Raw genomic sequence first — 25,779 nt, 5'->3', positions numbered from 1 at the left:
TTCTTTCAGCATTTTGAATATATTATCCCATCCTCTTCTAGTCTGTAATGTTTCTGCTGAGAAATCTGCTGATAATGTTACAGGGACTTCCTTTTATGTGACCAGTGGCTTTTCTCTTGCTGTTTTCAACATTCTTTGCCATTGACTTTTGAAAACTTGATTGTAATATGTCTTGGTTTGGGGCTCTTCGGGTTCATCTCACTTGGAATCCTTTGAGCTTCTTGAATTTAGATGCCTATTTCCTTCCTCAGATTTGTGAGTTTTCAATCATTTAATCTTCAAATATCCTCTCTGTCTCTTTCTCTCTCTTCTTCTTCTGAGACTCTCATAATGTATATATTGTTCCACTTGATGGTATCCCATAAGTCCCTTAGGCTTTCTTTACTTTTCTTCATTCCTTTTTCTTTTTGTTCCTCTAACTCAATAATTTCAAATGACCTATGTTCAAGTTTGCTGATTCTTCAGTTTCATCAACTCTATTATTGAATTCCTTTAGTGCATTTCTAAAATTCAGATATTGTATTCTTCAACTTCAGAATTTCTATTTTTTTAATAGTTTCTTTTTATTGATATTCTCATTGTATTCATGCATCATTTTCCAGGTTTTGTGTTCTGTATTCTCTTATGGTTCATTGAGCTTCTTCAAGATGATTATTCTAAATTATTTGTTAGGTAATTCATTATTTGGTGTTTCTTTAAGGTTGATTTCAGGAGATTTTGCTCCTTTCATAGAACCATCTTTTCCTGTTTCCTGGTGTGCCTTATTGTTGTTGTTGTTGTTATTATTATTTTGCTACGATTTGTGCACTTGAAAAAACAGCTATCTCTCCTAGTCTTAATAGACTAGCTTCATATGTGAAAGGCCTTCACCAATCAGCACAGTTAAAAATTCTGAAAGCTTCTTGAAACTTTTCTGGGGATGCATCTTCTCTGGGCTTGTGTAAGTAATTTCCCAATTAGAGTGGTTTGCCAGCTTTTTTTTTCCTTTCCAGGAGTTTATAATCTCTTACTCCTTCTGTCTGTGGTACTGCAAGTTCTCTGGCACTGCAGTAAGCCATTGAGCTCTTTTGTTCTCAGTAGCCCCTAGGGATGGAAAATATACTGGTTCTGTCAGCACTGTGAGTTAGGTGAGGAAAAAAAACAGTCACTGGAACAGCCCCCTGAAAAGTCATGTGTTCCTTTCTTCTCTTTCCCGCCCAAGGTAGAAACTGTCAGTTGGGCTTTTTCTCCTGAAAGCACCAAGCTGTGCTGGCTTGAGGGAGGAGGGATCATGGATGAAATTAAATGGCTTTTCTTACCTGTTTCATAGACTATTCTTGGCTTTGAGCTTGCCTGCTGTTCTATGACTTCTTAACTGGTTTCTGGAGTTCTCAGAAAGGCTTTTTGGTCATTTATAATTAAATCATTGTCCCTGTGAGGGAATGCAGTCCGAGGCTTCCTATTCCATCATCTTGCTCTGTGCTCAGCCTTTCATTTTTTTATTCAGTATATTTGTTATTGTTTGAATATTTTACATCCATCACGTTAAAAATAATGTGAAGAAAAGTATCCAAATCTAAATGGGATTTTTTTGCTTTTTGTTTTTTTTGAGACAGAGTCTCACTCTGTCACCCAGGCTGGAGTGCAGTGGCGCGATCTCAGCTCACTGCAAGCTCCACCTCCCGGGTTCATGCCATTCTCCTGCCTCAGCCTCCTGAGCAGCTGGGACTACAGGCCCCCACCACCACACCCGGCTAATTTTTTGTATTTTTAGTAGAGACGGGGTTTCACCGTGTTAGCCAGGATGTTCTCGATCTCCTGACCTCGTGATCCACCCACCTCGGCCTCCCAAAGTGCTGGGATTACAGGCGTGAGCCACCGCACCTGGCCTAAATGTTTTAAATATTGAAGGAAAAATATTTCATTTCCAAGAGAGGAGAGTATATAACGGCCCTTGGTTTTATTGCTATAATTTATACTAAAGCACAGTAAGAATTAGCCTATATTCACATATATTACACAAACCTCCCACTATTGTGAGCTTTCCCACATTCCTACAGCCTTAATAAAAATGTAAAAGGGTGCTGTTATGGTATAAGAAATAAATTAACAATGGCCAGGCGTGGTGGCTCACGCCTGTAATCCCAGCACTTTGGGAAGCTGAGGCAGGTGGATCACTTGAGGTCAGCCTGGCCTTAGGTGAAACCCCATCTGGTCAGCTGAGATCAGCCTGGCCAACATGGTGAAACCCCATCTCTACTAAAAATACAAAAATTAGCCAGTGTGGTGGTGGGCACCTGTAATCTCAGCTACTTGGGCAGCTGAGGCAGGAAAAATCACTTGAACCCAGGAGGTGGAAGTTGCAGTAGGCTGAGACTGCACCATTGCACTCCAGCCTGGGTAACAAGACTGAAACTTCATCTCAAAAAAAAAAAAAAAGAAAAGAAAGAGGCTGGGCACGGTGGCTCACGTCTGTAATCCCAGCACTTTGGGATGCTGAGGCGGGCAGATCACGAGGTCAGGAGATCAAGACCATCCTGGCCAACACAGTGAAGCCCCATCTCTACTAAAAATACCAAAAACAAAAAAATAGCCGGGTGTGGTGGCTGGCGCCTGTAGTCCCAGCTACTTGGGAGACTGAGGCAGGAGAATCCCTTGAACCCTGGAGGCGGAGATTGCAGTGAGCCGAGATCTTGCCACTGCACTTCAGCCTGGGCAACAGAGTGAGACTCTGTCTCAAAAAAAAAAAAAAAAAAGAGAGAGAGAAAGAAAGAAATTAACAATGCAAATTATTATGAAGCAGACATTTAAGATATCCCTTATCCATATAGATAATTAGGAAATAAATTGATTTATTAAATTTTGTTTTTTCTTTTGTGCTTTAGGCATTAGGATTTTTGTCTTCTTATGGAATAGGAATGGAATATGATCAAGCTAAGGTAAAGGTCATTCTGTTTTATTCTGGAACAAAATTGATTTCTTTAAAAGAGACATTGAATGAAATCTACTCATTAAGTAAAGGGGCTCACTCTAGTGTGGTAGTTGAAAGCACCAACTTAATAGTCAAAGAAATTTAGTGTTCTTATGCCATAAGTTTCTTAAAGCCTCATGAGTCAGCCTCTTCATTGAAGATAGATAATATCTGCTTCATAAGGAAATTATGATGATTAAATGAAATATCTTATACAATGCCCTTATCACAGAGTCCAGAGATTAGTAAACCCCTAATAAATGGCAACCATCTTTACAAAGGAGAGTGAAATTTGAAATTTATTTTGGAGTAACTCAATGGGTCATTGTGGGGCTAGGAATAAAAATGGAATAGTTGGTTTGAGTTTCAAATTTAAATGGCCAACCTGGTTTGTGGGGTTTTTTGTTTGTTTGTTTTTACTTTAGGCACTGACATATTACACCTTTGGAAGTGCTGGAGGAAACATGATGTCCCAGATGATTTTGGTTTGTAAACAAAATATTCTTGGGACCAAATTTGTATGCCATAAATACAGCATTGTCTTGAATATTAAGAATGCATCTGTCTGTGTTTTAGGGGTACAGATATTTGTCGGGAATCAATGTTCTACAGAATTGTGAAGTTGCCCTAAGTTATTACAAGAAAGTGGCAGATTATAGTAAGTAATCCACATAATTTATTTTAAAATAAACAGTTGCCAAGGAATTAGAAAAATAAATCAATAACAGTTCAATTGATATAAACTCATGAAAATATCAAGTGTATATTTTTAATATGTTATAATATAATTCTTTTAATATAATACAGTTTCTGTTTCCTTAATAGTTACTTTCCAAATAGTTTTAAAAGACTATACTCATTTTTTATTTTTGTTAATATGTATCCCCAAACAATTCTGTTTTACTTGCCTTTGTGATGTTCTTTCCTTACTGAGAATTTGAATGTAGCACCAATAAATATTAAGCAGTTTCCCTAAATATAACATTTAGAATATGGGATGACTGCCAAAAATTCCTAAAGGAATGAATGTATGGTATACATTGGAGGTATCTGTCACCACATATGAGAACAATTCAAACAACCATTAGTCTAAATGTGATCAGAATAATGTCTAAGCACACGTCTTTGGCACTATTAGGATCTGAGAAAAGAAAGAAGGAGGAAAAAAACTAGTTTTGAATTTAAGATGCTGTATATAACAAGATCATTTCATGTGCTTAATGAAATTGGAATTACTATATATATTTCAAACTGCACACTTTGTTAGGTGTATTCAAGCATATCTATCTTTATATTTATTTTCAGACTATCCATAGGAAGTAATTAAAGAGCAGCGATTATTCCTATATTATAGTCTTAGTCCCAGAAAAAAATTATGAATGGAATGAGTTATCTGCTCCTAAGATATCCCCTTTCCTTGAGTCTTTTTGGTCAACATCTTCAGTAGAGTCTGATATAAGTTGATACCATACTTGTATAGGTTGCAAAGAAGAACTAGAGAACCTAATAAACAAAAATTGCACTTTTTTTTTTTTTTTTTTTGATACAGAGTATCCCTCTGTCATCCATGTTGGAGCGCAGTGGCTCGAGCTCGGCCCACTGCAGCCTCTGCCTCCTGGGTTCAAGCGATTCTCATGCCTCAGTTTCCCAGGTATCTGGGATTACAGGCATGCACCACCATACCTGGCTAATTTTTGTATTTTTAGTAGAGACGGGGTTTCACCATGTTGGCCAGGCAGGTCTCAAACTCTTAACCTCAAGTGATTTGCCCGCCTCTGCCTCCCAAAGTGCCGGGATTACAGACATGAGCAACCGCGCCGGGCCAAAAATCTGAAAATTTCTATTTTTCATGAATCTTCTGTCTCTATTAGTTGAACAGATTTCTGCACAATTTAAGATTATAAGCTAACGGTGTTTTCTCTAAATTGACTGCTATCTCTTGCAGCCTCTGTTTTCTAGCTATTCTCTGGCTTGTTTTTATTCACAGTTGCTGACACATTTGAAAAAAGTGAAGGTGTTCCAGTGGAAAAAGTGAGACTAACGGAAAGACCTGAAAATTTGAGTTCTAACAGTGAGATTTTGGATTGGGACATATACCAATACTATAAATTTTTGGCAGAAAGAGGAGATGTTCAGATACAAGTAATGTATACAGATGAGACTGAGTTTTTAGAACATGAAAATTACAAGGGGCTTAATTCTTTCTGAGTCCTGGAGGGATGAACAATGCCCCATCCTAAATAGGAATGGGGAGAGACCCGCCCTCCTCTCTCACCCTACTCCTGTTTTGTTCCCTGCTACTTACAGTTCCTGTAGCCCACTGGAGAACTAGTTGCCATAATAATAGCAATTTTTTTGCATTTCTTCCTTAAAAATTAATTTCTTTTTTTTTTGAGTTGGAATCTCGCTCTGTTGCCCGGGCTGGAGTGCAGTGGCACAATCTCGGCTCACTGCAAGCTCCGCCTCCCAGGTTCACGCCATTCTCCTTCCTCAGCCTCCCAAGTAGCTGGGACTACAGGCGCCCACCACCACGCCTGGCTAATTTTTTGTATCTTTAGTAGAAACAGGGTTTCACCGTGTTAGCCAGGATAGTCTCGATCTCCTGACCTCGTGATCTGCCCATCTCAGCCTCCCAAAGTGCTGGGATTACAGGCGTGAGCCACTGCACCCGGCCCCAATGTTGGTTTTAATATGAATAAACTACGGCAATCCAGAAAGGTTCTGTTTTTGGGAATGGGACAGTATTTGCATGATCTTTGAGAGCCAAGAGCTAAGGCCCCTAGCTTTATGTGCCTGGGTGTTTCTGTACCCCAGAAGACCGGCTTCCAGCCACTAAGGAAGCCACGTATCCAGCAGCAACCAATTACCCAATAAATGATATAGTCTGGAATGTTTCCCTGATTTTTTCAGGACATTTCAAACGTGTCCAACAATCAACATACTAAAGTAAAATCACCACATAAATGTTTTCTTTATTTAAAGTAATACTGCTACTAAAATCATTTCCAAACTCATCGTTCCTAGGTGTCTCTTGGACAATTACATCTAATTGGGAGGAAAGGTCTAGATCAGGATTACTACGTAAGTCAATCTCAAGATCCAGTCACATGGGGTGGGGAAGGTAGTGGTGAGGGAGGCTGGCAGGGAAGTGAAAGCGGGGGGAGGGAGAGGTGGAAGAGTTGCTCAGAAAGCCCACTGATGCTTTCTTGGTCAGCTATGCTTCCCAGCTTCTCAGGAAGAACTAAGTTCTCCAGAGGGAGCACTTACCCACCTGCCTTCAAGAACGAAGGGGAAGGGACTTCTGAGGAGCAATCGAGGCGGGGGGTATCCATGTTCCAACAGAACCTAGTTCTGCCCACTCACATGCACTTTGGGCTGGGATTAGGAGAGAGAATATCCCCACCTGCCGGCCTGCACCCAAGGCCAGCTGCAGAGTCCACCTGGGGATCATCATTAAGGAGTCTGAGAGGCAACTTCATCCCCATTTGGCTAGATCAGAAGACAGACTGCTTTTAATATAATTAAAAATATATTAAACATCCTTATACATTTGCAAAGCTCCTTTCAATCATTTTGCTTAACCTTACCTTATCCCAGTAAGGTTAAAAGGTTAATTAACCGGCCAGGCACGGTGGCTCATGCCTGTAATCCCAGCATTTTGGGAGGCTGAGGCAGGCAGATCACGAGATCAGGAGATTGAGTCCATCCTGGCGAAGACGATGAAACCCAGTCTCTACTAAAATTACAGAAAATTAGCCGGGCGTGGTGGCACGCGCCTGTAATCTCAGCTACTCGGGAAGCTGAGGCAGGAGAATCACTTCCACCTGGGAGGCACAGGTTGCAGTGAGCCCAGATCATGCCACTGCACTACAGTCTGGGCGACAGAGCGAGACTCCCTCTAAAAATAAAAAAATTTAAAAATGAAAGTTAATTAACCATTCAAATTTATAGCGAAGAAAAAAGCAAATGAACAAATGAACTTGACCTTGACCTACACAGGATCCTCCTCTGTGAGACACCAGGGTCGTGGGATGAGTTCTTGCTTAGATTTTGATAGTGGTTTCAAGGCCCTACATCACCACAGACCTGGGAAGTAACTGGATTTTTTTTTTTTAAAGATGATTTTGCTGCTCTTTTCATTTATAGGAGTCACATGCTCCTTGTCTCAAAGGAACATGTAGCCTATTTCAACATAGTCCCAATGGCTAAGTGATAGAAACAACCACTTTATAAGGCTATTACCTAAAAAAAGTAATCTGTTACTACTTTGCATTTCATTTTGTGTTATTTGATGGATGTGTCTTTGGTACTATAATTTGTATTTTATATGAGATCCAGTAAACATCAGGTAAATGTCGAAGTCATTTCATAAAATGTGATAAAATAGGTAGGAATTTAAATAAGCATATGCACTCCAAGACAGCTCGGTTGAAGATCCATAGATTTTCTTTCATCTTAATCATAACCAAAGTTCTAGCTTCTTAGATGGAAATATCTGGATTCATAATATTACTCTGTCAGATTTCAGCCTGCAATGAGTTTCTCATGTTAATCGTAGAATGAGTGACTAGGAAGACGTCCTCATTTTCCATAAACATGAAATTTGGATGTGAGGGCACCCTAGCTTCAGCTGTAGGGAAGACAAACCAATCTTCGTACAGTGCAATAAAATCCCAGTAAGTTGGTACTTCAGTCAGCTCCAGCCACTGTGGTTACCAGATGGCAGCTGTAGCTGCCTCCAGGTGAGGATGAAGTACAATCCCAGGGCTGCTGTTGCAGGATCCCAGAGCTGTTGTGTAGCAGCCAGGCAGCTAAGTGTCACCCAGGAGCCCAGCCAGGATCTCCTGCGGGCTCATTCACGACGTTTTATTACATCTGTTTCACAAATGAGAAGCAGAGGCTGGAGACATAAAGTAAATTGCTTCAAGGCTCACAGCTGGGAAGTAAGATTGTTTAAGAAGCAGAATTTGAACTCAGGCCTTCAGAAATCAAAACCTGAGCTCTTTCCATTAAACTTTATTTGACCCAGGCCAAAACAAAAAACAAAAAACAGCCTCTAAAATCTGTTCCCTCATTTATAAAGCAAGAAGAAGAAATTACATGATCTCTCAGTTTCCTTTAGCTCTTCCTGATAGTGGGTTGGGCCTCCTGCTTCCACATATCCCAAGAAGACGAGTTTAATTCCAGAACCATCCTTGTGGTTCAGGTACTCTCTGGGGGTAAGCACAGGCTGGTCCTTTCTTCTCCCCTCAGCCTAATGACCCTGAACTTGAATGGAGAACTCCAGTTGAAATCTCAAACTTTAAGACAAATTGACTTATCTATCAGTTATCTTTGTCTGCATTTTAAAAAAAACAGTCCCAAACTTAGGTGGTTTTCAATAATAACCATTTATTTAATTCATGATTTTGGCAGGTCAGCAATTTTGGTTAGCCTCAGCTGAGCAATTCTGATCTGGGCCAGGCTCAGCTAATCTTAGCTGGGCTTGCTCATGCATCTGCAGTTAGCTGGAACATTAGCTAGAGCTGGCTGGTTTACGATGGCTTCATCTGTGACTGCTAAAATGACTGGGGCCCCTCTCCATGCGGTCTCATGCTCTAGCCAACTGGCCCAAGCTTTCCACATGGCAGTCAAAGGTTCTAAGAACACCAGAGCAGAAGTCTCTTGAGGCCTGAACTCAGAACTGACAAGTCACTTCTGCCACATTCTTTTGGCCAAAGCAAATCACAAGGCCAGCAAACTTGAGGGGTAGGGAAATGGGCTTCTCCTCTCAATGGGCAGAGCTGCAAAGTACTGTGGTCATTCTTGCAACATACCATAGTGTAGCTGCGCCAGAATCAACTTGGAATGGCAGGGGAGATACATAAGGGAGAGGGAATATACAAAGATAAATCCAGTTTCCAAAAGGCTATTACTGCAGCTCTTTTCATGCCTCACTTCTCATCTTTCCAAGTCTCTCCTCCTCAGACAGGATAACGTTTTCTTTTCTTTTCTTTTTATTTTATTTTCTTTTTTAATTGACTCATAATAATTGTACATATTTATGGGATACAATGTGATGTTTTGATCATTACATAATATATTCATTATGTAATATATACATATGTATGCAAATGTAGTGTATACATTATGTAATGATCAAACCAGGGTAATTTGCAAATCCATCACCACAAATACTTGTCATTTCTTTGGGGTGAGAACATTCAAAATCCTCTCTTCTAGTTATTTTGAAATATACAATACCTTATTTTTAACTACAGTCCTCAGCCTGAAGACCACCACTTGAGCCAGTATGCTAATATTTCAGTCCACCAAAGAGAATTATTAGTATAAGACTCTCTTTAAATATGATGCTCCAGTCCACTGCTCAGAAAATTAAATTTCAAAATACCTGGAAATGACTAGCTTGCCTTTCTTTTCCTTCCTCACTGTTTGGTTGAACTAATCTCTCTCATGAGTTGTCATCACAGAAAACATTTTTACCTTCTCCCTGACCAAATTCTTAATTATTGAAAAATATTGTATATGCAATTCTTGATTACATTATCTTGAATTTTCTACACATAGATTTTAATTTTATTTGCATTTCTAAATATATGCAGGCTCAGAATAAATTGCATTAGGAAAGCGGGATGTTTGGGTGAATATTATTAAAATGGATAAAGCATAATTAAATTAAACCTAGCAGAGGAATAATATCAAATTTGTAAGGGCAACTGCTTTGTCTATCCTACCACCCATTTAAAAATTTTAAAAAAGAGCTAATACCATCTTTTCTCAGGATGTTCTACAGAGCAAGAGATGAAAGAAGTACTCAGGCCGGGCACGGTGGCTCACGCCTGTAATCCCAGCACTTTGGGAAGCTGAGGTGGGCGGATCATGAGGTCAAGAGATTGAGACCATCTTGGCCAACATGGTGAAACCCTGTCTCTACTAAAAATACAAAAATTAGCTGGGTATGGTGGTGCACGCCTGTAGTCCCAGCTACTCAGGAGGCTGAGGCAGGAGAATCACTTGAATCTGGGAGGCAGAGGTAACAGTGAGCTGAGATTGTGCAACTGCCCTCCAGCCTGGAGACAGAGTGAGACTCCATCTCAAAAAAATACATATGTATTCATAAATGTTTTTAGAACAATACATTTTCTTGGCATTTCATTCTAGGGGAGATGTTACAAACTGGTTAAACTACAGATTTTCTTAGAGCCAATGAAAAACCATGTTCATTTTTTAAAAAGAGAGATATGGGTTCAAATAATAAAACTTTACTTACTTAGTGTAATACCTGGGGCATACTATATTTCATACTAAGGCACCATCAATTGTAAGACACACAGGTATTTTATGTTCTGAGGAAGAAAAAAAAACCTACCAATATATATTATAATATGTCCTGATGGAAGTGAGGTGGGAGGAGATGTACATCTTAGAATCAGTGAAATATGATGATGGGTGCTCAGTTAATATTTGAAGGAAGGAAGGATGGATGGATGGATGGATGAATACTTGATCTTAACTCTTCGAGAGCAAGAACTCAGGTTGGCTCGTGTATATCCATCAAGGTAGCTTGCTTGGTGGTATTTTCACATGGTGTTTAATAAAGGTTTATATAATTGAAGCAATAGTATTAAGGACATGTGAATTTAAAAATGAAAAAAAGAAAGGGAATGACATGCTAAGTAAGCCATGACAGTGGAGCAGTGTATGAGACAGAGTCTCAATTCCTTTAGGTCTTTATCAAATCATTATATTTAACGGTGGGGAAAACTCCAGGATTTATATTTGCTTCTGGAGAACAGGTTACTTTCTTTTAAAATTTCACTGATTTCCCAGAATGAAACTTTTTTCAGAAGTCTCTATTACAAGATATTTGAAAGCCAAATTACTAAACTGGACTTTGAAAATGATTTTACAGAATCATAATACTAGAGCTAGAAGAGCCCATAAAGATTAAAGTCCAGCTGCCTTGTTTTAGAGATGGATAGACATTCATTCATTTATTCATTTCTGAAACATTTCCTGGTGCCTAACATATAGCCCACACTATGCTAAGTACAGAGGATTTAACATTAGAGGAGACAAAATAAGTTGATAATGAAATCAATGGATGAATGCCACAATACGGACAGGATGAGGTGCCGTGAGAGCACAGAGGAGGAGAATCTGAATAAGGAAACCAAGCCCAGGAGATAATGTGATTTGTGTAATTTATACAGTTACCTGGGGACATATTTTGGTCATGGCTCAGTAGAGAGATTCATGAGATACACTTTTATTTTTGATATTAGTGTTCTCTCATTTAGTAACTTGTACATCGCTATAACTTTCTCCTCTCCAGCTGACACTTAGATGATTCCAGGCATTTTATCTTCAGGATTCCCTAACATTTATAGATCTTCAGTGGCTTCTATTTTCTATTTTTTCTTTTAAAATAAAATCAAATCCTTACGGCCAGGTGTGGTGGCTCACACCTGTAATCCCAGCACTATGGAAGGCCGAAACAGGAGGATCACCTGAGGTCAGGAGTTCAAGATCAGACTGGCAAACATGGCAAAACCCCATCTCTACTAAAAATACAAAAATGAGCCAGTTGTCATGGTCACGCATCTGTAGTCCCAGCTACTCAGGAAGCTGAGGCAGGAGAATCGCTTGAATCCAGGAGGTGGAGGTTGCAGTGAGCCAAGATCATACCACTACACTCCAGCCTGGGTCCAGCAAGACTCTGTCTCAAAAAATTTTTTTTAATTAAAAAAAATAAAATCCTTAGCCTAGTATTCAAGACTGTTTATAGTAATGGCGCCATCTTATTTTTGCAAGTCTTAGCTTTTGAATGTTCTATTTCAGCCACACTGAAGTAATCACTATTTTCTGAACACATCTTGGCCACTCCCATCCCCATTCCTTTGCTCAGGTTCTTCCCCTAGCCTCTGTACTGGTGACTTGTCACCATCTTTCATGAGGCCTCGATCATTTTAGCCCTCTTCTGTATACTGTGGAGACAGAGTGGTGAGCTGCTTATTGATCTCTAGTACTAACAGCATGACTCCAACATGTTGGTAATAAGATCAGATATTAATAATACCCTCTGATTGTGCTATTGTGAAGATTAGGTAAGAAAAAGTTTGCAAAACACTTATTGGAGAACTGGATACAATGTCTTTTATTCTATTCCCTTCTAATTCCTTACGGAGTTTCTTTTATACCACATATTACCTACTATCTCACTGCTGTTTATATATATTTTCTTTCTCAGGAACATTGCTAGGGAGCAAATGTAGGAATCATGTTTCTGTTTATCTATGAATCATCTATAATACGTAACATACTATCCTATATATAGCAGGCTTCAGTCAAGTTTTTGAAAGGGTAAATGAAGATTGGAAGAGCTGGATGGATGAATGGATGCATGACGCCATGAGGTTCAACTGTGGCAGCATTTGTACTTATGCCCACAAAGAAGTTAGCAATATTCCTACAGCAAACTTCCATGTAAAATAACTACCAGCAGTTCTTCCTTAAACATTCTCTTCTCTTTGAGAAGGAACGTCTTTGCACATCAACCTGATCGAGACTTTTTAAAGAGCAGAAGGGTCGTATCCTAACAAGACACTTTAAAAAGTGGCTTCATAGCTGGGCATTGTGGGGGGCGCCTATAATCCCAGCTACTTGGGAGGCTGAGGCAGGAGAATCACTTGAACCCAGAAGACGGAGGTTGCAGTGAGCTGAGATCGTGCCACTGCACTCCAGCCTGGGCGACAGTGAGACTCCGTCTTGAAAAAAAAAAAAAAGAGTGGTTTCATACCACAGTCTTGAGGCTGATTTCTTTTATTGCTCTATATGGTTTCCGAGGAGGGGCTTTCCGGAAGGTTGAGATGAGGCCTAGGGAGTGTGGCAGCAAGGGACAAGGTCAGCCCTTATGTGTTCTAGACAGAGTGCTTCATTTAATGTAACGACCTAGACAAAATCAGAGGCTTTACTGGCCTCCTTCAATTTGAGTCAGAAGGAATTGTCTCAAAGCTCACTTCTGCATAAAGACCTGATCTCAGCAGCCGGCCAAGTGTGTCTGGTCTTACTCTGCCTACAAACATTAGGATACTGTGTATCCAATTCTGCCAACCACAGTAAAACCTCATTAAGTACACAGTGTCAACAGAGAAGTCTGCTTTTCAAAATAATGGACTATTTAGCTTCACAGCTGGGATTCTCTCTCCCTACAAAGCTACATTCCCATCGTGGCTTTCCAAATGTAAGAAGCAAGTCTTCATGTTATAAAATTATATGTAAGAAAGAGATATAGACACTCTCCCACTCCTCAGGTTATGGCTGAAAATGCATTTGGTTGGAATAGTGCCTTGAACAAAATGGGCATTTCACAGATTTTTTTTAAGCTCAGTGGCAAGAACCATAGATATTTTTTGAATGCATATTGAATAAAGTTTGGTTCAAAAAGCTATTTTGAAGGATTTATTTTGTGACTAGCAATAACACTATTCCTTTTCTCTCCAGAAAGCATTACACTACTTCTTAAAGGCAGCAAAGGCCGGGAGTGCAAATGCCATGGCATTTATAGGAAAGGTACATGCTTCATCTTGATTCATTGTTTTCATTTATTAAAAACCTAAGAAATTAAACTGGGCATAGCAGCGTGTGCCTGTTGTCCCAGCTACTTGGGAAGTTGAGGTGGGAAGATCACTTGAGCACAGGCGACCAGCCTGGGCAACACGGCAAGACCCTCATCTCAAAATAATTAAAATTTAAATTTAAAAATTAAAAATCTAACAAATTAATGATACCAGCTCATTGAACCCATTGTAGAGGGACAGGGCAGCAGGCCTCTTCACAGAAGCAGCTAAGTGGGGCATCTGGCTGCAACCCGAGGGTGGTATTCTTGAGGTGACAGTTTGGGAAGAAGCCCCATATAACAGCAGCCTTTATCTGGGGCACCAAAGGCAGCCTTAAAAGTGCACCTCAGCTGGGCGCGGTGGCTCACGCCTGTAATCCCAGCACTTTGGGAGGCTGAGGCAGCTGGATTGTTTGAGGTCAGGAGTTCAACACCAGCCTGGCCAACATGGTGAAACCCCCATCTCTACTAAAACTACAAAAATTAGCTGGGCGTGGTGGCAGGTGCCTGTAATCCCAGCTACTTGGGAGGCTGAGGCAGGAGAATCACTTGAACCTGGGAGGCAGAGGGTGCAGTGAGCTGAGATCGTGCCACTGCTCTCCAACCTGGGCAACAGAGGGAGACTCCGTCTCCAAAAATAAAAAATAAAAATGTGCACCTGGCCAAGGGCTCCTCCTCTGAGCGTAGCTATGAGCCTATGACCATCCCACTCCCCAATATGTAAGAGGAGATCCAGGTTGGTTGAGCGTTGGAGACCGGTACAGGTCTCAGCCCAATTAGGCCCTTCTCTCCTCTACTGCTGGAGTGTGAATCAGCTCCAGGCTGACCAGAGCTATCCTTATGCCACCTCTGATGGGAGGCCTCCTGTGGCTGCAGAGTAGCCTGGTGGAGGGTTCCTCTGGAAAGGCATGTTCTTCCGTCTCCTTCAAAGACTATTCACTCCCCCGTGTGCCACCCTTGGCTCCCTGCAGCCGATTTGCATTAGTAACCATAGGAACGAATGTCCTGCTTCCTAAGTGCAACATACAGTAAATGTAGATGCAAAAAAAAAGAGAGAGAGAAAATGCAAACAGGGTCCATTTCTTTGCCCTCAGGCAGGGTCACTCCAGAAGTCTATAATAAATGGTACTCTTACTTTCTCTTGTTGTTTTAAATTGAGGTAAAATGTAAATACATAAATAACACAAAATTGACCACTCTAAAATATACAATTCGGTGGCATTTACTACATTCAATATGTTGTACCACTGTTGTCTCTATTTTATTTTAAAATATTTGCATTACTCTCAAATTATTTTGTTTTATCTATCCTCTTTTCATTTTTCTTCCTAGATGTATTTAGAGGGGAATGCTGCTGCGCCACAAAATAACGCTACTGCCTTCAAGTACTTTTCCATGGCAGCCAGTAAGGTATGTCCTCAATGCACTGCTGTAAACACATACACACAAATTGCTTTTATTACATGCAGACTGGTGCAAAAGAATTGACTTCAAAGTCCCAAGCCCAGATAATGGGCCTGTAAGGAGTTTTGTGTCCTGGAGAAGTATAATATTGGTGATGGGAGTAAGGGAAGCTACAACTTGTCTTCCTGGAAAATGAAACATGGCAGTGGCTTGTGCTGCCCTAGCAGAGGCCAGGAGGAGGCCAGACAGAAGTTCAGCTTTCCCCTCTCCCTTATGCAGTAGATGAGGCCATCTAGCTTAGGAACAGGAAACAAAAGAGATGAAAACAGAGGAAGGGAAAACCCAATCAATAACTGCAGAAAGTTCAAGACAAAGACATCGTAGGAATGTCCAGTTTTCTCCAGTCTCATCTCATCCAAAGGCCAGAGCTCCCTCTGGCCCAGGCGGGAGCTTGTCAGGGAGGAGGCCAGGGCAAGGCGACTGAGAATAGGGATCTGGAGACAGAATCCCTGGCTTGAATGCCAGCCCTAAAACTGACTAGCTGTGTGAACATGGGCAAGTTACTTAGCCTCTCTGTGCCTCAATTTCCCCATCTGTAAAATGGGAATATAAGAGTATTTGCCTGCCAGGCACAGTGGCTCACGCTTGTAATCCCAACACTTTGGGAGGCTGAAACAGGCAGATTGCTTGAGCTCAGGAGTTTGAGACCAGCCTGCGCAACATGGTGAAACCCCATCTCTACAAAAAATACAAAAATTAGCCAGGCATGCTGGCACATACCTGTAGTCCCAGCTGCTCACGAGGCTGTGCTTCATATTGTGAAGTACTTAAAGCAGTGCCTGGCACACAGTAAGTGCCCTATTATCTTTTGCAGTCTGGGGCCAGTAAGGTAGAGTGAACTTCGAAGCACATCCCAGACAGAATGAATTAGCTGTATGAGGGACCATCGAAATGGTATAATATGCCTCCTGCATCGAAGTCTTTGTCTCTGCTCCTAGGGTCCGTGAGGCTGGTATCTGTCAGATAAGACTTAGTAGACTCCTTGGAATCCCTTTCATGCATAAAAAATGCCCTCATCCAACACCCATTGGCCTGCTCTTGGCGAATGGCCTTGGTAAACTTTCTAACCCTGCACTGTAGGAAGCATTTTGTTGTCTTACAGTTGCATACTGGAACACTGGCAGTAAAGATGTGCTCAAACCAGGAATCATTTCAACCGTTCTCAGTTTTTAAAAACCCACACACTGCTTTAGGAGCCTATTTATAAGTGACTAGCACCTCGGAGCTGCTGCTATTGTGGTGTAAATTACTGAGAAGGCTAGTACTCGGCTCCTCTCCCTTGTAATTTATATGGAATTGTTGCTCAGAAAGGCAGTTATCTGAAGTACCATTAGATTAGGATGACAAGGAAGAGCAGACTGAAAAGGAGTAACAAGGAAAATCTCTTATCATCTGGCAAATAACACTGATTTGTCAGCCCATAAGAATAATGCCAGGGAGGTGGGAGTGTAAATTAACTCAGATTCCAAGCTATTCGGGGTTGTGGAACCAACCAGCAGTGATCTGGGTCTCTGGTGCGCTGAACCCGAGCTGCTTTCCTTTACAAAGGAAATCTGAACTTACAATTAAGGCAATTATTCTAAATGGCATTAGGTGGAGATGGCCACATACTTCTTGATCAGTGCCTGAACAATTTATTAGATTTCTCACTCTTACTACTTTTTTAAAAACTGCTTTCTAAATTTGTTTTTAAATGATATCAACACCATGACACAGAGCTACAGATTTTACAACCTCTTTTGTCTTATTTACTTAGAAACAAGCACAGTGACTGTATGTGACATTGTGCCATGTTGGACCACATTCCTTCAGTTCTCTCTTGCGCCCTGAGCATGTCAGGCCCGTCCCCATCTCCATACTTTTGTCATCTGCCTCCCCTTCCCAGAGTCTCTTATTCTAAGTCCTACTCATTCCCAGAGCGGAGCCCAGTCCTCCCTCCACCCACAGAGCTGCCCCTGCCCTTGCTGGCTCACATGGTCTCTTTCCTGTTCTGAGCTTACCTGTGTTCACTCCTGCTGCTGGGATGTAACTGCTTCCTACCTGTGGCTTCTCCCCTCCTGCCCAAAGGCCATGTGTCCTCAACTAGAGGAGGGCAAAGGTCCTGCCAGGGGGTTATTAAATAAAGGGGTCCAGAGCAGGGGTTTATTAAGTATTTGCCAAAGAAATGCCTATCTGCTCCCTGGCTTCATGTCAGTTAACCTAAGCAAGAGCATTACACCCTAAAACAGCAGGTGTATACTGCAGGGGTTGGCTATACATATGGTTTTTCTGGCCCAGAAAGAGTTTTAAAAATCAGTAAACTGGCCAGGCATGGTCCCAACACTTTGGGAGGCTGAGGCGGGCAGATCACCAGGTCAAGAGATCGAGACCATCCTGGCCAACATGGTGAAGCCCCATCTCTACTAAAAATATAAAAATTAGCTGGGCATGGTGGCACGTGCCTGTAGTCCCAGCTACTCAGGAGGCTGAGGCAGGAGAATCGCTTAAACCCAGGAGGCAGAGGTTGTAGTGAGCTGAGATCATGCCACTGCACTCCAGCCTGGCAACACAGCAAACTCTGTCTCAAAAAAAATAATAATAATAATAAATAAATAAATAAATAAATAAATACATATAAATGAGTAAAATTCACATCCAAATCTAAACATCTAGCTTTTCTTGAAAATGGCAAAAACTAGCTAGGCATGGTGGCTCACACCTGTAAATCCCAGCACTTTGGGAGGCTGAGGCTGGTGGATCACTTGAGGTCAGGAGTTCAAGACCAGCCTGGTCAATATGGTGAAACCCCGTATCTACAGAAAGTACAAAATTAGCCGGGCATGGGAGTGCATGCCTGTAATCCCAGCTACTTGGGAGGCTGAGGCATGAAACTCACTTAAACCCAGCAGGCAAAGGTTGCAGTGAGCTGAGATCACTCCACAGCACTCCAGCATGGGTGATAGAGCAAGCGTCTGTCTCAAAAAAAAAAAAAAAGAAAAAAGAAAATGGCAAACGCTGATGAAACAGGACTGCCATTCCATGTGGCACCAACCAGCTGGAGCAGAGGAACTGAGAGCTGCCGCTGCCTTCACACAGGGCAGGGACTCCACGTGTCTCCATCTGCACCACTGTCTCCACTACCTGGCATATTTTATTTCTTATATCACTGGCATGGTTCCTGCAGGTGTCTGAACTGGCCAGTCTTTGCCTGAGAAGTTCTAAATAGGTACACTGGGCCTTAAACAGTGATGGGTAATTCACTGAGTCCCTGGGGTCCCAGGGACTCCCTTAGAGGAGAAAGTAATTTGTCCCTGCTATTCTAACCTTTCTCCTTTCTCTCTCCCTTCTTCCTTCCCTCCTTTCATATCTGTTTCCTTCTCTTCTGTATTAGTCTGTTCTCACATTGCTAATAAAGACATACCCAAGACTGGGTAATTTATAAAGGAAAGAGATTTAATTGGCTCACAGTTCAGCATTGCTGGGGAGGCCTCAGAAAATGTACAATCATGGCAGAAGGGAAAGCAACCACGTCCTTCTTCACATGGCGGCAGCAAGGAGAAGTGCCGAGCAAAAAAGGGAAAAGCCCCTTATAAAGCCATCAGATCTCATGAGAACTCACTCACTATCACAAGAACAGCAGCACGGGGGTAACCGCCCCCATGATTCAATTACCTCCCACCAGGTCTCTCCCATGATGCATGGGGATTATAGGAACTACAATTCAAGATGACATCTAAACGAGGCTAATTAGAAGAAGACAGACTCACTAGACTTTGCCACATCCATCACACTGAGCCTTACTACTTCCAGAGCAGAGCAACTCAAGACTCCAAGAACCACAGGAGATGTGGCCAGGAGAGAAGAGGGAAGAAGAGAGCAGAGTTATATCACCTGTTTTAAATACAGATGGACTGTCCTTAAGAACTCTTACAATAGCAGATCATTTCATATGATAGGCTCAAAATTTGGAGTCTTGAAACCACTTTTGAAATATACCTTCTCTATTTATGTGCTATCCCTGTGTTACTGAGGATTACTCCGGCTGCATCTACAATAACTAAATGTAGGTGGTAAGAAGAAATTTGGAGAGCTTTTTATTAGAACGTAAGTTCCTGCAGAAATACTGGAAACCTGTGAAACATACCTACAGATCTGCTGAATCAAAGTCAGTTGGTTGGCAGGGTGCGGTGGCTCACGCCTGTAATCCCAGCACTTTGGGAAGCTGAGATGGGCGGATCACTTGAGGCTAGGAGTTTGACAACTGCCTGGCCAACATGATGAAACCCCATCTCTATTAAAAATATAAAAAATCAGCTGGGCATGGTGGCGCGCACCTGTAATCCCAGTTACTAAGGAGGCTGAGGCAGGAGAATAGTTTGAACCAGGGAAGCAGAGGTTGCAGTGAGCCGAGATCACCTCACTGCACTCCAGCCTGGGCAACAGAGTGAGACTCTGTCTCAAAAAAAAAAAAAAAGAAAGAAAGTCAGGTGGTCAATCATGGTTTCTTACTGTAGTCGCTAGAGGGTGAAATGTGTGATAGGAGATGCAAAGAAAAAGGAGTTTTCTCCTTGAGGAAGTCACTTTCAAGGTTCACTCTTCATCCAAAATTGATATGCTAAATATCAATATATTTGAACATTTGCTGAATACTAAATGTGCTAAATAAATACTCCCTTCCTTAGAGTATTCCGAATATTAATCAGAAAATAAATGGTAATTAATTTAGCATCAAGTGGAAAAGGAAACATCGGGGATGTTATAAGCAATAAATTTGAATAAAGAAATATACCAACGATGCTTTACTATCTGTAGTGGCTGGATTGAAATCCACAGAGTCTCTAAAATGTGATTAGGCCATTTACGTCAACCTCCTTAGACCTGAGTAGGTAACAAGTGTCTGGATAGACTTCTCCCTTCTGGAAAACTCCTACACATCCTTTAAGACCTAGCTCAAATGTCACCACCCCTGACAACTTGATCTCCTTCAGTTCCTAGTCTAAATCAGGCAATAGAGTGTCCCTCTTCCAGGTGTCTGCAACACTCTCAATCTATTTCTTTTTTCTTTTCTTTCTTTTTTTTTTTTTTTTTTTTTTTTTTTTTTTGAGATGGAGTTTTGCTGTTTCGCCCAGGCTGGAGTGAAGTGGCACAATCTCGGCTCACTGCAACCTCCGCTCCATGGGTTCAAGCGATTCTCCTGCCTCAGCTTCCCAAGTAGCTGGGATTACAGGTGTGTGCCACCACATCCAGCTAATTTTTACATTTTTAGTAGAGACAGGGTTTCACCATGTTGGCCAGGCTGGTCTCGAACTCCTGACCTCAGGTGATCCGCCCACCTTGGCCTCCCTAAGTGCTGGGATTACAGGCGTGAGCCACCATGCCCAGCCTCAATCTATTTCAACTTTAGGACTTACCACATTTGACAGGACTCTAAGAGGTCTGACCTGCCCCTCCCCTTTGATATGGCTCAGAGCCCCCTAGCGTGTGAACTCTCTAAGGCAGGGATTATGGCTTCTTCATCTTTTACCTTTCACCTGCTACCTCTGCCCAGTGCCTACTATGGAATCATACACAAAACAAGTCCTAAATAAGTGTTGAATACAAGAATGGAGGAAAGATTTGACTTTTGTTTCCCTCTTCCCTTTTCTAGCCAGAAGGTTTATGAAAGTATAAAAGGAGGAACTAGAGTGGGTCAGAATAACCGGCCAACTGCCTTGATTAATCTCCTACTGGGTGCATGTCAAATATTTTGAAAAATTTTGCAGTAATTTTCCTTATCATGAATTCTTCTGGGACTTTACTTGGCTTTATAAAACTCTTCTAGGGCAATGCAATTGGCCTTCATGGGCTTGGTCTTCTTTACTTTTATGGAAAAGGAGTTCCCGTGGTAAGTTAAATTATTTTATTATCTTTTTATTTGTAGCAATTTACAGGGGAAAATTCATGGTCATTCATTAGTTTAAAGGAATTTATCTCTATTATCTGGTTTGCCAAACTGTGATATCAGATAATAGAGAATAAAATTATCCAGTGAAATCTCTGCCAAAGAGACACTGAAGAACAAGCTTGTGACAAGAATAGTAATTCTAATTATATCTTAGAATCATAGATTCTAAGTAACCTTAGAAATCATCTATCCTCTGAGGACTTTATTGATGGAGAAATTTATCTTCATAGTCTTTTGAGTGACCTTCCCCCAATATCTAACAAAACTTACTGTCAATGTAGAAAAAGACATAATTATGATGAAAATGAGACATTATTTCCTGATAGAGTCTAATATAATAATGAAATAAAATATATAATGTTTCTGATACTATTTTAATTAGCCTAAATCACATAGGGCACTGTCTATACTCTTTTTAAGAAGTGGAAGGCAATTGTTTCCACAGAGTTTTACTTGTGCCTTTGAGTAATAGAATGTAATTATCTTGCAGAATTATGCCGAAGCACTTATATACTTTCAGAAAGCTGCGGAAAAAGGGTGGCCCGATGCACAGTTCCAGTTAGGCTTCATGTACTACTGTAAGTGCCACAAATATAGCTGCTTTATTTAGAATGATATATGCATTATTAAGTCTGCTTATTTTATAACAAACATCAAAGGGTTGGTGTGAGTGGTTTAGACAGAACATTTAGGCAACAAATTAAGTAAGAATTTGAAAAAGACTAAAGAAAAGGACACTGGTTGGGAGGCGGGACAAGGAGGTGCAGAGTCAGGAAGCTCATCTTTGACAAGGTTAAGTTTGAGGTGCTAGCGATATCCCATGCACATCCCCAGAAGCACGTATGAAACTCACGAGAAAGGTCAAACTTACAGAGAAGGTTCGAGAGGCATCAGCACACAGCTATTAGTTAAGAGTAGTTAAGGTTGCAAAAGGAAAGGAGCAAGAGGGTGAGAGGAAAGAGCAGTGGGCCGTGGTAGATAACTAGTGATCCTCCATGCTGTATTGAAGGGTAGGCAGGGGAAGTACATCACTGAGAAGAATGGAAAGCCAGGCTCAGCGGAATAGGAAACAAAAAAAAAGATCTTAATGGAGCCAAGGGAAGAACTTTCAAGGAAGAGTAAATGAGTGGGCACCCCTGTGAAATGCAGTGAGAAACCTGGTTTAAAAAACAAGTAAGAGGCCGGGCGTGGTGGCTCACGCCTGTAATCCTAGCACTTTGGGAGGCTGAGGCGGGCGGATCACGAGTTCGAGACCAGCCTGGCCAATACGGTGAAACCCCGTGTCTACTAAAAATACAAAAATTAGCCTGGCATGGTGGCGGCTGCCTGTAGTCCAAGCTACTCGGGAGGCTGAGGCAGAATCAAATCGCTTGAACCCGGGAGGTGGAGGTTGCAGTGAGCCTAGATCACGCCACTGCATTCCAACATGGGCAACAGAGTGAGACTCCATCTCAAAAAAACCAAAAAACAAAAATCAAGTAAGAAAGAATGAAATATCTATGAGACTTGGCAATACAGAGAATGTGGGTGAGGTCATTGGACTGCTTGGGGTGGAAGCTGCATGACAATGGCATGAATGAAAGATCAGGAAGTTAAGAAATAAAAGTATTCTTGCAAGCAGCATGCCCTTAAAGGGAAGGAAAGAGAAGGAACTCAGCATCAGGGGGACTAAGGACCCAGAGGGAGTTACTTTTAAGATGAAGAGACCTGAGCATAATTATAATTGATGGAAAGAGATTCTGAAAAACGCTGGTGGTATTAGCACCTGATTAGGCACAGATCAGTGGAAGCCTCTTTAACTGTGTTAGATAGTCAGGATTGCTCACCCTCAAAGACTGGAGGGAGGGTGGAAAGGATGATGCGAATCTAAGTATGGGGGAATGGGATGGGGAGAGAGGTGAGTGAGGAAAGACAATATGAAGTTTTCTTCAATGATCTAGTAGGTACAAAGTTGACTTCTGTGAGCAAAGGTAGAGTGGTTGGCTAGGAGGTCTCAGAAAGCCATGAAAGTTTGTAATAATCTCTGTGGGGAGTGAGAGAGGAAGTGGCCAAGACAAATACCAGGGGATCTGAACACACCTGAGTATCCCCATCAAGTCCTTCATGTCAGAGGAGGAGCCAGGGCAGCAGCAGACCACATCATCAAGGAGGTCACATCCGGTCTAGGGGTCACTGGCATTTTCCACAGTGGCGCAGCAGGAGCATCTGTTTTGTGCTATCTTGGGGGGTTGAGGTTGCCTAAGAAGGCCTTGTTCTTCTAGTTCATTCCAAGTTCTTGGCTCGGGATCTATCAGATTTCCCAAGTTTCTAGAATAAGAAAAATAGTCATGGCTAATGTATATTAAGTCTTCGTATGTTTTAACTCATTTCGTATGTTTTAACTCATTTCGTATGTTTTAACTCATTTCGTATGTTTTAACTCATTTGATCCTCTCAACATCTACCGGGTATCCCACAGTGGATAGATGAGCAAACTAAGCCAATGTTGTGGTTGGACATCTTGCCCAGGATCACACAGTTGTGGAGCTGGAATTCAAATTCAAGCAATTTGCCTCCAGAGCTTTTGTTCTTAATCGCTACATGGCACTGCTTCTAAAGGCTCCAGTGTTAGAGGTGGAAGATAACTTAAAGACCATCTAAGGAAAGCCTTCACTTTTGCAAATAAAGTGCCTAAATGGCCCAACTCACAAAAGAACTAATAAGAGAGCCAGGACAAGAATCTTGGCTGCTGGGAATCTGCTGGTTCTCTGCTCTAGCTTCAAGCGCCTATTCTTGCTCTAAGCAGGAGTTTGGTGAGAGTTCGGCTTCTTGGAGCTGGGATTTACCTGCTGCATACGCCATAGTCATGGCTGAGAGAAGCTATATGGGTGTCCTGATACGGAAGGATGACAAAGATGGCGAGATGCATCATGGTGGGGCTTCAGGTCCTCAGAGACCATCACTTGGTCTCCTTTGCATTAATTTTAGTTATGCCATAGTGAGGAGATACTTTCATAAGACTAAGTAGTCCTTCTTTCTCAATTTTTTTTTTCAGAATGGCTAAGAATATAAATTTCCATATTCTTACTTAGAACCAAACTCAGTGTTCACCCCCACCTTCACAAATAGTGGATTGAGTAGCTTGACTTTTGGTTGGCTTCTCCCATCCTATTTAAATAGCTGGCATCACAATGACTATTATATCCATAGATAATAATATAAAAAATAAAGTCAATAAGGGTGGCTCAAAACAATTTTAATTTTCAGCTGGCTCTGGAATACAGAAGGATTATAAACTTGCCTTCAAATATTTTTACCTGGCATCTCAGAGTGGGCAGCCTCTCGCCATTTATTATCTGGCCAAGATGTATGCAACAGGAACAGGAGTAGTAAGATCATGCAGAACTGCTGTGGAGGTAAATACAATATAAGGCTGTTTTTAAAGCACTTGTCATATATGACACAGAGGAGGTGATACTGTTCTTAAATTGTTGGTGTCTTTGATTTTATAAATATTACCTCTTTTCTTCCAGTTGACAATGTGAATACTGACATTTGTCAGAGGGGAAAAGCAGTGATGTAACTCAGGTTGGGGAAGGGAGACAGAGAAGAGATCTCTCCTCTCTCTGACATTTGGCTTTTCATCAAATTCAGAGCTCACCTCAACATGCAGTTAAGGAGCTCTGTTTCAGCATTCAATCAAATCACCAGGGCAATTTGGCACTTCTAGTGGGCTTGGGAGTAGCTACTTGGGAAACGAAAGGCTAGATTTAGCCTAGAAAATGTAGCCCACTTCTTCCCAGAAAGCAGCATCCTTAGGTTTTTGATGATTTGGATGACAATTGAGAAAGTGAATTCTTTCAGCCTGAGCCAGTGATGTGCTTTCCAAAAGAATGCTTTTAGGACCTTAATGTCCTTCATTGATTTATTAAACACGTCTGCTACACCAGCATAAATACTCTATGTTGCAATCTGGCCCCTCTGAAGCTTATTTCAAAAGCTGCCAGCTAATGATCTATCTTTAGATTTGCTCCTTTGCCAACTTCCTAATGAATTATGTATGGCTAACCTCTTTTGGTTACATAAGGGCTATTCAGCTAAGTTGACATTTGTCCCCCTAGGGCTCTGCACACCTCTCTCACAGTTATGTCACCTACACCCTCCGGCACTGTCTTCCCTTCATTCTCTCCTTTTCACATTAGCTGTGGCCTTATAACTTGCTCTCGCAGAGCAGCAGTGCTCAGAAAGTCCCTTTAAGAACACACACACACACACACACACACACACACACACACACACACTAGCGATACATTCTTATTCTTCCAAATAGCCTCCAAGTCAGGAAAGTTTATTATACAAATTTAAAATAAGGCTGAGGAAGTTTCCCTCAAGACAAAAACAAAACAAAACAAAACAAACCCAAACACTTCTGATCTTTGTGCCTATAAAAGGTATTAACTCTTTACCCTAAATAATTTGCAAAAGCCATGCTTTAGATCTAAAATCCTTCCCTGACCAGCCAGTAGGAGCTGAAGATTGATTTCATTTCTCATTTGCCTGGGGTGAAGCATACTGACTAACTAGTCTCCTTGATTTCTCTTCCCATATACAGCTTTATAAAGGTGTCTGTGAACTAGGCCACTGGGCTGAGAAATTCCTGACAGCTTACTTTGCTTATAAGGATGGTGATATAGATTCTTCTCTTGTTCAGTATGCACTGCTTGCAGAAATGGGGTATGAAGTAGCTCAAAGCAATTCAGCATTCATTTTGGAATCTAGTAAGATAAGTTAAAATTCTCTGCAATCCCCCAATCATACATATGCATGTATGACTTTACTACAGAG

At 41.4% G+C, this 25,779-nt stretch overlaps 1 protein-coding gene across 10 annotated transcripts in view; it reads left to right on the top strand.

Annotated features, from left to right (window-relative positions):
- Nucleotides 1-25,779, top strand: part of SEL1L2 (SEL1L2 adaptor subunit of SYVN1 ubiquitin ligase) — a 166,394-nt gene that overhangs the window by 124,377 nt on the left and 16,238 nt on the right. For 4 of the 10 annotated variants that reach the window (XM_063659072.1, XM_054468207.2, XM_054468202.2 and 1 more), the window contains 11 exons: nt 2,865-2,918; nt 3,376-3,435; nt 3,527-3,608; nt 4,938-5,092; nt 5,975-6,031; nt 13,454-13,522; nt 14,901-14,978; nt 20,833-20,895; nt 21,446-21,533; nt 24,202-24,350; nt 25,547-25,712. In XM_063659072.1, the coding sequence (XP_063515142.1) occupies nt 2,865-2,918; nt 3,376-3,435; nt 3,527-3,608; nt 4,938-5,092; nt 5,975-6,031; nt 13,454-13,522; nt 14,901-14,978; nt 20,833-20,895; nt 21,446-21,533; nt 24,202-24,350; nt 25,547-25,712 (1,021 nt within the window). The remainder of the gene's footprint in view (nt 1-2,864; nt 2,919-3,375; nt 3,436-3,526; nt 3,609-4,937; nt 5,093-5,974; nt 6,032-13,453; nt 13,523-14,900; nt 14,979-20,832; nt 20,896-21,445; nt 21,534-24,201; nt 24,351-25,546; nt 25,713-25,779) is intronic. The other 6 variants (XM_054468205.2, XM_054468204.2, XM_054468206.2 and 3 more) reach the window with 5 other exon arrangements.

This window comes from Pongo pygmaeus, chromosome 21 (assembly GCF_028885625.2).
Source record: "Pongo pygmaeus isolate AG05252 chromosome 21, NHGRI_mPonPyg2-v2.0_pri, whole genome shotgun sequence".
Lineage (NCBI taxonomy): Eukaryota > Metazoa > Chordata > Mammalia > Primates > Hominidae > Pongo > Pongo pygmaeus.
This window is presented reverse-complemented; position numbering and strand designations above follow the sequence as displayed.